General features: G+C 40.7%; 1 protein-coding gene across 5 annotated transcripts in view; it reads left to right on the top strand.

Moving 5' to 3' along the window:
* Nucleotides 1-14612, top strand: part of mcc (MCC regulator of WNT signaling pathway) — a 149427-nt gene extending 134815 nt beyond the window's left edge. For all 5 annotated transcript variants that reach the window (XM_053230474.1, XM_053230472.1, XM_053230471.1 and 2 more), the window contains 3 exons: nucleotides 1272-1360; nucleotides 5802-5924; nucleotides 13442-14612. In XM_053230474.1, coding sequence (XP_053086449.1) covers nucleotides 1272-1360; nucleotides 5802-5924; nucleotides 13442-13622 — 393 coding nt within the window. In that variant the 3' untranslated portion in view covers nucleotides 13623-14612. The remainder of the gene's footprint in view (nucleotides 1-1271; nucleotides 1361-5801; nucleotides 5925-13441) is intronic.
* Nucleotides 14613-14894: the final 282 nt, after the last annotated feature.

The raw sequence follows: 14894 nt of genomic DNA, 5'->3' as shown, positions 1-14894 counted from the left end.
GCTTGCTCATTAGGGATAAATTCACATATTTACAACATTTTTTTAATCCATTTATTTCTGTAAAGCTGCTTTGTGACAATGTCCATTGTTAAAAGCGCTATACAAATAAAATTGAATTGAATTAAATTCCATTTAAAATCTGTGACATGACCTGAAGTTGCTGTCCACCCACATATTCCATCTAACTTGGCAGAGTTGGAAAAAAATTGCATTGAAGAATGGAAGAAAATGTCAAAATTCCTTCTTTTTAAGAACGTAGTTGATTGTTGATTTGGCTACTCCTAAAGTTTCTGCTATCTCTCTGATAGTTCTGTTTTAATTTTTCAGCCTAACGATGACCTCTTTCACTTGCATCGACACCTCTTTGGACCGCATATTGAGAGTTTCCATGAACAGCTACCAAATGCAAATTCAATGTTACTGAGATTAGCGAGTTGTTTGCTAGCCGTGTCCAGTGTCCCTAACAAGCAGATAAAATAAAGAGTAGTAAACTGTAATAAATTAACAAGTCAATATTTGTGTGAAAACCAGGGGCGAATATAGGATCAGACCATTAGGGGTGCTCAGCATCAAAGCACTAGCTGGTCTTCATTACAATAATTGATTGATTACTGTTACTTTCCCCATAAACACCACACTGGTGATCTCTGACACTAGCAAACCAACCAATAAACAAAAATTGTTTTTTAAAATGGGTATGAAGGTGCCAACTGTCAAGCAAAGGTTGTGAAAACAATGCTTTCTGAAAAGTTATACGATACCTTGGACGAAACTTGCCCTGTCTCTTTTTTTTTGCACACATGCTGGGGTCTGCTGGTAAGTAAGTCCATAATAGAGGTGCAGACTGTAGTGTTTAGGCCCAGTCCTAGGAGATTTGTTAGTAGTATGTTTGGAATGACAGTGTGGAATGCCAACCTGTAGTCTGCAAACAACAGCCTGGCATAGCAGTTATTAGAGACAGCCGATCTCTCTCAATGTGTGTTGGGGTACACATTGTCAATAAACTGGGAAGTGGGCCTCATGGGCAAAAAGTTCCCACATGCCCATATGCAACTGTATAAAACATTTTTATTTTGGTTATTTCTAAGGAACTTACTCACTCTCTTGCATTACACAGTTTATAGAAGAACACAGACAAAATAAAATGCAAAAAACTGAAACTGCATGGCCCTGGTTATATGCATCTGTCTACTGTATTTCTGATGACTATGTTCTACTGATCATTTTATTTTTTTGACTTCTGGTCCTCATGACATTTGCTATGTTTTCAGGACTCTGATTCTTCAGTGATTAATGTGTCAGAGCTGAGAAGCCTCAATGACAGTGACCTGGCAGCAGAGCTCACCAATGCCCTCCATAAGTGAGAACACACATACATGCACATCTACACATCCTACACATCTGTAAGGATTATTAAATAATTTTTACAAATAGTTCCAAAACTCTTAGTCAGATTTATTCTGATCCAGCACATTTTTAGGGTTTTTTTCAGCATTTACTTCCCAATTTGGTCACCTACCAGTTCCCACCCACCAGCCAGCACTCCCCTGTCATATGACAGCTACCAACCAGGGAGGGTGAAGGCTAACATGTGCTTTCACCAAGACATGTGATGCCAGCCAAACACATCCTTCAAAACTGCATAACAGGGCAGCATAACACACTCCAAGGAAAGCAGGAACACACTATCTACCCTCCTCAATATACAAGAGCTGAAAAGATAAATTGTACTTAAAATGGCAAAAAAAAGAAATGATATTGGCTGCCCATCCAAAGTGTTTTCCCACCTCATGCCCAGCCAGCCTGATGCCCAGCCTGCCTGGGATAAGCTCCAGATCAAACATGACCCTGACCAGGATAAAGCTGTTACTGAACAAGAATGAATAATTTCAAACTTAATGCTTCCTTGTTCTGTGTTGGTCACCTCTCACTCTCTCTATGACTTCAAAGGAAGCACCTTTGCAATGTTTTTTGTGATCTTTAGGAGCTTGCAAGGGCATAGTCTGGCCAACTTCTTCCTATCAGAGAGAGCAGCAGTAGTAAAAGTGGTTTGTCCATTTGGGGTGGGTGTGTGTGTGTGTGTATATGCAGTGCTGTTCCCAAACCACACAGTGATGCAGCTGGTCAGGATACTTTGTGCCACGGTAGAATGTGTACATGATGGGTGTTGGGACTCTGGCTCTTCTCAGTTTGCGGAGGAAATAGAGGCGTTGTTGTGCTTTCTTGGCCAGAGATGCAGTGTTGGTGGTCCAGGAGAGGTCCTTTGTTATGTGCACACCCAGAAACTTGGTGCTGCTCACCCTCTCCACAGCAGCACTGTTGATGATCAGAGGAGGGTGCTGGGTGTGTGCTCTCCGAAAGTCGACAACAATCTCCTTTGTCTTCTCTATGTTTAGAGAGAGATTGTTGTTGGTGCACCATATGGCCAGTTGTTGCACCTCATTTCTGTAGTTTGTCTCATCATTGTTGCTGATGAGACCTACCACTGTTGTATCGTCCGCAAACTTTATGAAGAGGTTGGTGCTGTACATTGGTGTGCAGTCGTGGGGTAGCAGGGTGAAGAGCTGGGGGCTGAGAACACATCCTTGTGGTGCCCCTGTGTTCAATGTAATAGTGTTGGATGTGTTGTTGCCAACCCAAACTGCCTGTGGTCTTCCGGTGAGAAAGTCCAGCAGCCAGTTGCACAGGGAGGTGTTGATGCCAAGCCGGTCCAGTTTCTGTATTAATTGCCGTGGGATGATGGTGTTAAATGCAGAACTGAAATCCAGAAACAGCATTCTCACATAAGCGTCTTTTGTTTCCAAGTGAGAGAAAGCTGAGTGGAGAGCAGTGGAGAGTGCATCATCGGTGGACCGGTTGGCCTGATATGCGAACTGGATAGGGTCAAGAGGGGGGGGGGTGATGGCTTTGATGTGTTGCATGACTATCCGCTCAAAGCACTTCATGACAATGGGGGTCAGAGCAACAGGACGGTAGTCATTAAAGCTGGATGGGAATGGTTTCTTAGGGACTGGTATAATTGTGGTAGTTTTGAAGCATGTGGGGACAACAGCCTGGCACAGGGAGATGTTGAAGATGTCTGTGAAGACATCTTTGAGCTCTTCTGCACAGTCCTTCAGCACCCGACCCGGTATGTTGTCTGGACCAGCTGCTTTCCGGGTGTTGATCTTAGTGAAGGATCTCTTCACACTGGAGAAATACACAGAACCTGGTCATCAAGAGAAGGTGGAGTCTTTTGTGCAGGCATGGTGTTGTGTGCTTCAAAGCGTGCAAAGAAATTATTGAGTTCATTTAGCAGAGAGATGTCATTATCGCAGGTCTATGGTGGGGGTTTGTAGTCAGTGATGGTTTGGATTCCCTGCCACAGGCTCCTTGTGTCTCTGCTGTCTTTAAAGTTGTGGGTTATCCTCCTGGCGTATCCTCCTGGCGTATTCCTCCTTTATGACTCAAAGCAAACCATGTTTAGCTACACCTCAGACCATATTAACTTGCTTTTTAATATGACAGTTTATGACAATGCCCTGTTAGATTGATTGTTTAAACTATTAATAGCCCTAAATGTCTACTCTTGGTTTGAGCCCTGGTTATCACCTGTTATTAAAAAGGATAGCCAACATGAAGACCAGAGAGCTGTCTATGGGAGAGCAGCAAGTAATTTTGAAGCTGAGAACGGAGGGAAAATCGATGAGAGCCATTGCACAAGCATTGGGCATAGCAAATACAACAATGTGGAATGTCCTATAAAAGAAAGAAATCACTGGTATACTAACAACCAGACATCTAACAGGTCGGCTAAGGAAAACAACAGCAGTTGATAACAGAAACATTGTGAGAACTGTGAAGAAAAACCCCAAAACAACAGTCAGTGGCATCAACTACAGCCTCCACAGGGGCAGGGGTGAAGGTAGTACAATCTACCATTCGAAGAAGACTTCAAGAGCAGAAATATAGAGGCCATACCACAAGATGCAAACCACTCATCAGCAGGCCAGAAATCAGAAGGCCAGATTGGAATTGTCAAAAAAAAAAAAAGAAATACAGAGATGAAAAACAAAGGTTCTGGATCCAAGATTAACCTCTGGCAAAGAAATGGAAAGGCCAAGGTGTGGAGAAAGAAAGGATCTGCTTATGATCCAAAACTTACGAGCTCATCGATTAAGCACAATGGAGGTAGCGTCATAGCTTGAGCTTGCATGGCTGCTTCTGGAATGGGCTCACTAATTTTTACTGATGATGTAACTCATGCTGGTAGTAGCAGAATGAATTCAGAAGTCTACAGAAATATTGTCTGTCAATTTACAGAGAAATGCATCCAATCTAATTGGGAGGAACTACCAACATCTTGCAGCAAGACAAGACTGCCAGCACAAGAAAGGATTTCATCAGGGGACAAAAGTGGAAGGTTTTAGACTGGCCAAGTCAATCACCAGATTTAACCCAATTGAGCATGCATTTCACCTCCTGAAGAGGAGAGTGAAGGGGGAAATTCCCAAAAACAAAAACAACTGGAAGACGCTGTGGTACAAGCCTGGAAAAGCATCACAAAAGAAGAATGCAACAGTTTGGTAATGTCAGTGGGTCATTGGCTTGATACAGTTATTGCAAGCAAGGGATATGCAACCAAATATTAAGTGTTATTTACTTTAAGATTATCTGTTCCAATACTTTTGCTCACCTACAAATTGTGTGGTCTGCCAGCAAACGTGCCATGTTCTAAGTTGTTTAACAAATCTAGATGTAATTATCAGAAAATGAGAGCTGAAATTCTGATCCGTTGTCTCATATTCATCTTTTGATCTCAAACCCAAATGTCTTCAGTGTATAGCAAAAACAAACAATTGTCCTTGCAGTTCCAATACATCCAGAGAGCCCTGTACATCATCTATTAGATGCTAAGCCATCTCTGGCTGATGAGGGACACACTTCTAAGTAAATTAGCCCTACAGAAAAGAACTCTTTTTCTAGACCAAAAATTGATTATTCAATAAAAATAGAAATTCAACAATAAATTTAAGCATCAATCAGGCCGAAAAACAGTCAGGTCTATAAATATTTGGATATTGTTAAACTTATTGTTTTTTTTAGCTGTCTACCACAGTATATTGGAGCAGAAATTATAAGCGTAATAAGCACAATAGGATGAGCTCAAAGTGCAGAACAGTTTTAATTTAAGAGTAATTACATCCAAATTGGGTAAACAATGTAGGAATTGCATCACTTTATGTATGTGGTCCCCCCTTTTTAAGGGCCCAAAAGTAATTTGACAAACTAACAATCATCAATTAATTTGTAATTTTTTTTGTCATTCATTACTTTGTTGCAAATTCTGCAGTCAATGACTGCCAGAAATCTGGAACCCATAGACATCACCAGACACTGGGTTTATTCCCTGGTGATGCTCAGCCAGGCATTTACTGCACCTGCTTTCAGTTCCTGCTAGTTCTTGGGGCATGTTGCCTTCAGTTGTGCCCATAAATACCCATAAATTAAATTAAAAACTTCACACCAATCCCTCAGCTAACTCAATACAATATGTGAATACATGACTTTAGATATTGTTTATGCCTTTTTGTCTTTCTTCACCCCCCTTGCTCTATTAGACAGGATGTCCCTATATGTGTCTCCCCTCCATATTTCAATATGTAAGCCTTGCTTCAGACTCTGGAAACAATGAGAAAATCCCTTAAAGGCTTCATGACAAATTTGTCCATTTGCTGTTGGAAAATGTGAACAGGTTGTCCACTGAAAAGTTTCTGTCTACTCAGTATTGTCTCCTTGTGTGTGTGTATTTGTGTTGGCAGGGAAATGAAGCTGAAGGTCCGGGTGAAGGACCTGGTTACCGCGCTGGAGAAACTCACCAAAAGCAGTGAGATTCGGCACCAGCAATCAGCAGAGTTTGTCAGTGACCTCAAACGAGCCAACAGGTAATAGTTCACACATACACATGCCCACAAATGCACCTGCTAATTTATGCAATTAACCAATTAGCCAATCAACGGTGGCAACAGTGCAGTGCATATAATCATGCAGATACAGGTCAAGAACTTCAAGTAATTGTTCACATCAAACATCAGAATGGGGAAAAAATTTGATCTCAGTGACTGCAGCATGGTGGTTGGTGCCCGATGGGTTGGTTTGTGTATTTATCAAGTATTAAGTGCCGATCTCCTGGGCAGTTCTGCAGGTGGAAACGCAGAGGTGAATGGCCAGACTGGTTTAAGCTGACAGGAAGGCTACAGTAACTCTGACCTAAACAGTAACATAACCACTCTTTACAACCATGGTGAGTAGAAAAAGCATCTCAGAATGCACATGTCGATTCTAGAGAAGACTACATCAAATTCCATTCCTATCAGCCAAAAACAGGAATCCGAAGTTACAGTGCGCACAGGTTCACCAAAACCAGGATGTGGAAAAATGGGACATTCAAAGCATGAATGTGCAGCTAACAAATACTACAGCAATTACTGTATGTAATACAGTCACCATGGAGCAGAATCTCAAAGGAATGTTACCAACACCTTGTGAAATCCACACCATGAACAATTGAGACTTTCCTGAGAGCAAAGGGGGGTCCTACCCAGAACAGGAGTCTGAGCCTGCAGTGGGCACAGGTCACCGAAATTGGACAATTCAATTCAAATTTATTTATACTATGCTTTAACAATGGACACTGTCACAAAGCAGCTTTAGAGACATCTGCATGACATACAGTTTTAGATTTACCCTGATGAGCAAGCTGGAGGGTGGCAAGGAAAACTCCCTGAGATGTCATGAGGAACCCTTGAGAAAAACCAGACTCAAAAGGGAACCTATCCTCTTCTGGGTGACACCGGATAGTGAGAAAATAATTCATTACTCTACTCTAACTGTATACTATAGAGTCAAGCGGTGCTAAATGTGTTTAGCTCTTCAGTGTGAGCATCGGGGTAATTTTTGGATTTCAGTAGACTTTTGTTATGGCCTGATCTACCGACAGGCCATAACATAATGAGACGGAAGTACTCGTGCCCTTCCAGCTCCCAGAACTGGGCTTATTTACATATAAGCCCATATGTACAGGGGATACATGTAAAGGGGATAACAGGTTAGAGAGGAGGAAAGACAACAATAAACAAAAGCCATTTAAAATTAAATTGTAGGGAGCTACCTAACTTTTATTTACAAACCAAAAGAAAATACAGCAACTTCCTTCACTCTTTAACAAAAACAGGAGATAAATATTACAAAGAAACAGTCCTCTATCTAATTTTATTTACAATGATATACAAGATTCTTAGGAGGTTTCGGAGTTTCACTTACTCCTATATGTGGTCAGATAGATGTGATCTATCAGCCAAAGTGCAAACAACCAGGTCAGGCCTGGACGGTCCTACTCAAGAGAAGTCTGGGAACATGGAAGGTGGCAGAAAACCCCTTGTAACCCGACGGTCGTGGGTTCGAGTCTCAGGTCCGGCAGGGATTGTAGGTGGGGGAGTGAATGACCAGCGCTCTCTTCCGCCCTTAATACCACGACTGAGGTGAGACCCTTGAGCAAGACACCGAACCCCCAACTGCTCTCTGGACTCCACAGCAAAAAAGGCTGCCCACTGCTCTGGGTGTGTGTTCACGGTGTTCACTACTGTGTGTGTGCACTTGGATGGGTTAAATGCAGAGCACAAATTCTGAGTATGGGTCACCGTACTTGTCCACACGTCACTTCACTTCATTATATTGACAGCCCCCATGCTGGTAGCCAATCATCACGTCAGCCTCTAATTAAGAGAATGCAGCCATTCAATACAAGTTACAAATAAAAGCATCATGGCCATTAGAGTCATAACCGTTTTAGCTTTAAATTATCCACTGTATAATGAATAAGTCTTGAGGATAGCTTTTAGCAAATGCAATCGTTAGGCTGTCCAACTGAGAAAACCCACAGTCATCTTTAGGGTATCCATGTGGTACCATCCACAGCAACCTCACAGCAAACTTTATGCTATCCATGCAGGGCTATCCTGAGCAGCAGCAACATTCTGGACTAACTGGAGCTTGTTTATGCAACTACTGGAACATCCAGACAGCAAAGCATTACTAAATTACTACAGCATGTACTAAATTTTCTGCATCTTGTAGTGACATTATATTTTTTTTTCTTGGCAATATTTCTGAGATGAACAAAGGCTATCCTTGCAATATTATCTACATGAGCTTCAAATGAGAGAGTGAAGTCAATAATCATACCAAGGTCTTTTACCACTGCACATGATGTATTTGAAAGGCCAACCAGTGTTACTGCATAATCACAAAGCTTGCTTCTAGTTGCCTGTGGTCCTAGTAGAAGTACTTCTGTCTTGTCACAATTAAGTAGGAGGAAATTACTCAGCATCCAGTATCTAATGTCCTTTACACATTCCTCAACTTTGTTAAGCTGTTGTCTGTCATCTGGCTTTGATGAAACATACAGCTGTGTGTTACTGGCATAGCAGTGGACGCTAATGCCATATTTACAAATAATTGTATCTACAGGTAGCATATATAGAGAAAAGAGCAGTGGGCCTAGAACAGAGCCTTGTGGAACACCAAACTTTAGTATGCATAAAGACGTATACTTTTACATCTACAAACTGATAGCGATCAGTTAAATAAGACCTGAGCCAAGAGAACCATTCCCCTATTTCCAACAAAAATTTCTAGTCTATCTAGAAAAATATTATGATCTATATTATCAAAAGCTACAATAAACTTAAGCAACTCAAGCAAAGAGACAAAACCCCGATCAGAGGCCAGTCATTAACCAATTTAACCTGTCTCGGCCCTGTGATGAGGCCTAAGTCCTGACTGAAAGATTTCATGAATGATATTCCTATACAAGTATGAGCCTAACTGATGAGCTACAATCTTGTGGATTTCTGATCTCCAGGGATCTTGGAGATAAAGGGGAGATTTGCTATTGCTTGTCAATTAGACACCTGACTTGGCTTTAGGTCAGTTTTTTTAGCTCAAGGGTTTGATAACTGCTAGTTCCAAGGATTAGGTACATAGCCAGTGTTAAGTGAGGAACTGATTATTTCTAATAGAGGTTCAATTCTGGTAGTATCTGTATGAGGAAATGTGTAGATGGGGGATCTAGTACACAAGTTCTTGATTTTGATGAGGAAATTAGAAAAATTAATTCAGCCTTTTGGATTAGACTAAAAGATTCTAATTGCTTTACTGATGGTTAAATTGTTCTACACATAGTTAATTATCAAATTGTGTGACTTTAAATTAATACTCAATTTTTTGCCTAATATTTTCAGTTTTGTCATGGAAAAAATCATAAAATCATCACTACTACATACAGCTGTTTTTTTTTTTTTGCTTCTGTGGTGGTCTTGTTCCTAGTTAACTTGGCTAATGTATTAAATAAGAATCTAGGATTATTTTTGTTATCTTCAATTAGGGTGGAGAGATATGATGTTCTAACAGCAATAAGAGCCTTTCTATCTATGAAGGCACTCCATGCAATTTGGAATACTACCAATTTAGTTTGACACCATTTACATTCTTTCAAGTGGCCTGTTTTAATGTTTTAATGAAGGCTCTAATGCAGGAGTTTGGAGCTCCTTATCTCTGCCTAAGACTTTCCCCTACCGCAACTATGCTGCTCTCACTCTCACCAGCCTTCTCTAGCATCTGCATGTGCACCTCTAATTCTGCAATCTTCCTGTCAGAGAGTTATCTAATATACACTTATAATAGATTTATATCATAAATAAACCTATTGCTAATGATGGAGGATATATGACTAAACATCCTGCACTCGAGACAGTGAACAAGCTCAATGTTTGCCATGTTAAATGTACCTTAGTAATAGCTTTCTGGTGATGATTTTAGGCAGATGTGAAATGGATAGCCTTTGTTCACTGTCTTTAGACAAAAAACAACAAAGCATTCCTTGAAAAAATAGGCAAATAGGGAAAGTGAAAATTACAACAGATGAAAACAAAAGTGCTAAAATTAATGATGATAAAAATGTTTCATTTAAATGCAGACAGAGACAAGAATCTCCTGGCAAACAAATTGAAAACAGGAGCTACCTTCAGTTGAAGTTGCCTGGTCTTAACCTAAAGCTCTCTTTGGAGCATTCATTTCGGTATCTCACTATGGAATATGCTGAATCCCATAGTGCCAGACAAGCCCATCCTGAAGACCAACTGCTACCGTTTGAAGATTCCAAGCACCTGGTCATGTGTGATTCAAGGCCTGACCTGTATGGTGCATCACTTGGCCACACCTACACTTAAAATGTTGTGACCCAGAGTGGGAGCACTCACACCCAGGTGAGGCCCAATTTGCCACAGCACATGTCCTGAATAAAGCTCCCTGAAACTTGACCAAAGACATTGCCATTCTTCTAGTTGTTCTTCTTTCAGCTGCTCCCATTAGGGGTCACCACAACAGATCATTGGTCCACCTATCTGATTTTGCACAGCTTTTACACCAGACACCCTTCCTGACGCAACCCTCTGGGCTTGTGACTGGCACTGAGAGCACACTGCTGCACACAACCCCAGGGGCTGGGGTAGGTTTCCTGGCCAGGAACCGAACCCAGGCCACACTGGTGAGAGTACTGTGGCCTAACCACAAGTCCTCCAGGGACCCACATTGCCATTCTTCTGGTAGAGAGCACAAATAAACCAATTTGGGGCTGCTGCCTTTGGATAGTGTGTGCTAACTTGAGAGGCTATCCAGTGGGGCAGATGCTGCATCATTATAGGCTTCCCAAAAAAAGGTTTTCCCCAAGAAAAGAATAGCTGATCAGCTTTCCTATTCTATCCATATCATTGCGCAAATATGTCTGTGCATACCAGGCACAGCATAGCAGCGCCTGTTGCTCTTCTGAAGCAAATGGTAGGGAATTTAAAGCTGATAGTTCCAGGGGGAGGTAATTTAAAAACCTTGGGGATGAAAGCCAGGTTAAGTTTTAGTGTAACCCAGTATTTCCTGGCATGAACTGGGTGCACATTGGGTCCAGCAAGAGCATGTGAATGTCACTATACCACATCACAGAGGCCATCTCCAGTAACAGCAGAGATCCAATTAATGGAGTGGTTCAAAGTGTGGGCCTGACAGGGCGTCCAAAACCAATGACAAATCACATGAGGGAGCAGAGATTGCAGCCAAATTCACCTTAGTGGTGAAAAATGCCTTGCCCATCTCAAGATCTCTTTCAGAGTCTGTAAAAATTACAATTTCCAGGACTGAACATTGAAATGGAACCACTTGCAATTTCCCATACCATGAACACTCCATGTGGTAGGAACTTCCATTTACTCTCATAAAGAGACTGAGTGGACGAGGCCCTACCATTCTGAATTTGCTATGGCAGTGTTGGTTAGTCCAACCGTAATTAGGTCGGATATCTTACAGGCCAAGCCCAGAGTGCCAGATGCTCAGGATGGGGATGAAAAATCTCCCTGCGTCACTGAGACAGTAGATTTCTATGCAGCGGGAACGTGTACAGGATAACTTGTGGCCAAGGGTGGCTAGTGCATCCACCCCCCACCGGCACATTGTGTCTGATCAGGGAATAAAAGCACTGAGCATTTTTCTTTGTGGCAAATAAATCTATTTACCTATCTATCCATATTTGATCCACCACCTGTTTATATAGTACAGCACCTTGATTTAGAAACCCAGGCACATGACTCTTGGTGGTTGATATAGTCTGTCTGTGGTCTTTTCTGTCCAAACAAGAACATGATGCCCTCCTAAGAGGGCAGAAAATGTTTTAGGGCCAGGAAAATTGGAGGTTCTAAGATAATTTATACAGCAGTTCCAAATAATTTATTAAATAATTACATTAATAAAATAGTGTATTATTATTATTATTATTATTATTATTATTATTATTATTATTATTATTATTATTATTGTCTGTAATGGTAGCAGTAGTAGTAGAACTTTTGATGCTGCTGTTGCCATTATTATTATTAGTAGTAGTAATAGTAGTTGTAGAGTTTGTTTACATGTTTTTTGTATAGAGATAAGCTCCCCCTCCTGCTTAATAGATTTATTGTACTGTGCTTATTTACTTGATTGTATTCTTTTTGTATTATGTATCTGGAATTGTTTGTTTTTACCACAACTGCAATGCAATGTCCTTCTATTTATCTGTCTATCTATCTATCTGAGCGGACCACAAGTGTGAGTCCCATATTCCATTCACCACCCTGTCTTTGTGAGTGGCTCTCCAATCCTGGAGAGACACATCTGATGTGATCACCTTCCTGGACAGGATGGTGCCTATCAGAACTCTCTGTTTCATAAAGGTTGGCTGTCTACATGGATGCAGTGCCAGCACACACAGCTCGCATGTGCCAGTGGCCATGGTGTGTTTGCTTTGATCCAGCTTGCATTTTTGCATAGAGCTACCAGAGAAATCCAGATTTGAAATAAACTATATATAAATGTATGTGCTTCACTGGCTAAATTATAACATATTGTCATCATTTAAACAAAACACAGGCTTATTGCCATATTAGTCTGAGCTGGGATCAGCCTTTCACAATCATTATAAATACATATCATGTATGATGATGATGAGGTGCCCTGTGCCCCCCAGGAGTGTTTATATAATGCATTCAAAATGGCTATTTTTTAATTTTTTAATTTTTTTAATTTATGTGTCAATCAGACAGTGCAGTTGTGATTCCCATCTCTGAGTGTGTGTGTGCTGTCACTGATGAGCAGCTCTGAGGGGACTGATGGTAAGGAATGAGCCCATGTCTGTGCGTATTGCATGTATATATGTATGTAATGGACAGACAGGAAATATTTTAAGAAATGGCTGCTCAGGAGTTGATGGAATTCTTCTGCTCACTATATATCACCCATCACTGCTGCTAACAGGGTGAGAGCAAAACACACTGCTTTCACATGCTGCTCAGTATGAGTTTCAGCTCTGCTGCTGTGAGGTGAAAGGCATTGTTGGGGTTTTTAAACATCCATGGTTCTGCTGGGTGTTGGGTTAAAGTGTAAAAGGTGATTAATGCACACTGTGCATGGGAAAAAGATGAGCTGCAGTCTATAACTGTACATCTGACAGGTGACAAACAAGGTAGGTGTGTATAACACACGTACGTAACTTTGCTGTACCTGAAACACTTTTAAACACTTCTTCTTTTACCAGTAACACAGACTACCATATCCGTATGACTGCCATGCTGAAAATGTTCCACCACTTTGTTAATATCTGCTCAGACATCTTCTGGGTCCCCTACCAATGCTGGACAGTGTAAAGAGGGACTGACACATTGTAGCGAGAGTTGGACAGTAGTTTATATCACATCATGAAGCATAGCACCTGCTAAAGTGCAAAAACATCATATAATGCAGGTTATATAGTGATAGGCAGTAGTCTATAACAGATGGGTCTTGACTTCATGAATGTGTGTATGTGTGTGTGTGTCAACAGTAACCTGGTGGCGGCATATGAGAAAGCCAAAAAGAAACATCAGAACAAGCTAAAGAAGCTGGAGTCCCAAATGATGGCCATGATGGAGAGACATGAGACACAGGTGCGCATGCTCAAACAGCGCATCACCCTTCTAGAGGAGGAGACATCACACCCACACACCAATGAGACCTCTCTCTGATACACACAGCAGGACTCAATAATACAAGCTCTGGCTCTTCTCATGGAGAAATACAACTACAGTTTGGTGAGCATCCTGATCTACAGGCTCACAGAAAACAGTGTGTTCTTACACACATTCCTCCTTAAAACTTTGTGTGTGTCCACTACTCAACCAATGAGTGAGCCAAATATAATCAACAGATGAGCATTGAGCATTCTTCAGGGCACATACTGTATATGGCGGCAGCCTTGCTATAAGCCAGAATGTACCTGCCACCTTTGCTGAAAGTATTTTTAAAACACGTTTTTTGGGTTTTTTTTGGAAATTTAAAAGAAAGCCTATATGGATATTACTAAACACATCACCTCCAACCTCTTTTAGTATTTTATTTATCAAATTACTATCTTGTTCTACAGTATTTCACTGCAAACCTTTGCAGACATCAAATTTTCTAGAATCTTTGAAGAAAATACATCACAAAACACGAAACTATGTTTATCAAGTATTAACATTACAAAATGTGGGACTCAAAACTCTGAAGTCAGCAGCCATAATAATAATAATAATAATAATAATAATAATAATAATAATAATAATAATCTGTTAAGTCAGTCACTGTGCAGCATCACAGCTCCTCTGATTTCTATGTGGTCTTGGCAGGAGGTTCAATTTAAGTGCATGAACAAGTCAAAACTATTTCATGAACCACATTCTCATATACATGGATTCATGTTTCAGCTGTAAAAATATAAAAGTACCATAACACTGGATTTTGCTGTTCATTAAATCTAGATGAGAACCTGACTAAACTGAGCCAAAGGTTATCAGAGAACTGTTATGTCTGATGATTATCGTCTCTGTGGGACAGTTATTAACCACAAACCATTTATATTGACTGTAGAGCCCTGGTTGCTGATCTCATGTCTGCCTCTCCAGATAAAGCACACACTTATCTGTATACTGCCATAAAGAGTTATTCAATAAAATTAAGTTTTGACTGAAACTAAACTTTTGGGCATCTGTCTAATCGTGTGATAAAGTGATCTAAATACAACTGAACAGGACTATATTAGTGTGTTGGGCAAGTCTATTATGAAGTTTTGCTGAAAATACATTTATACAAATTTGTAGCAACTCCTCCACTTCACATGCCTTATGGTCTAACATTATTCATCTGTTAAGCATGCATGAATGCCGTTAAGCAATACATAAAGCTTATAATGAGTATAAATTAGTTAACTGTTATCAATGCATTTGGTAGGGCACTTTGGATTAGGAGCTGTTTTACAC

The sequence above is a fragment of the Pangasianodon hypophthalmus genome, chromosome 27 (genome assembly GCF_027358585.1).
Source record: "Pangasianodon hypophthalmus isolate fPanHyp1 chromosome 27, fPanHyp1.pri, whole genome shotgun sequence".
NCBI lineage: Eukaryota > Metazoa > Chordata > Actinopteri > Siluriformes > Pangasiidae > Pangasianodon > Pangasianodon hypophthalmus.
The sequence above is the reverse complement of the archived record's forward strand: the minus strand, read 5'-3'. Positions and strand labels throughout refer to the sequence as shown.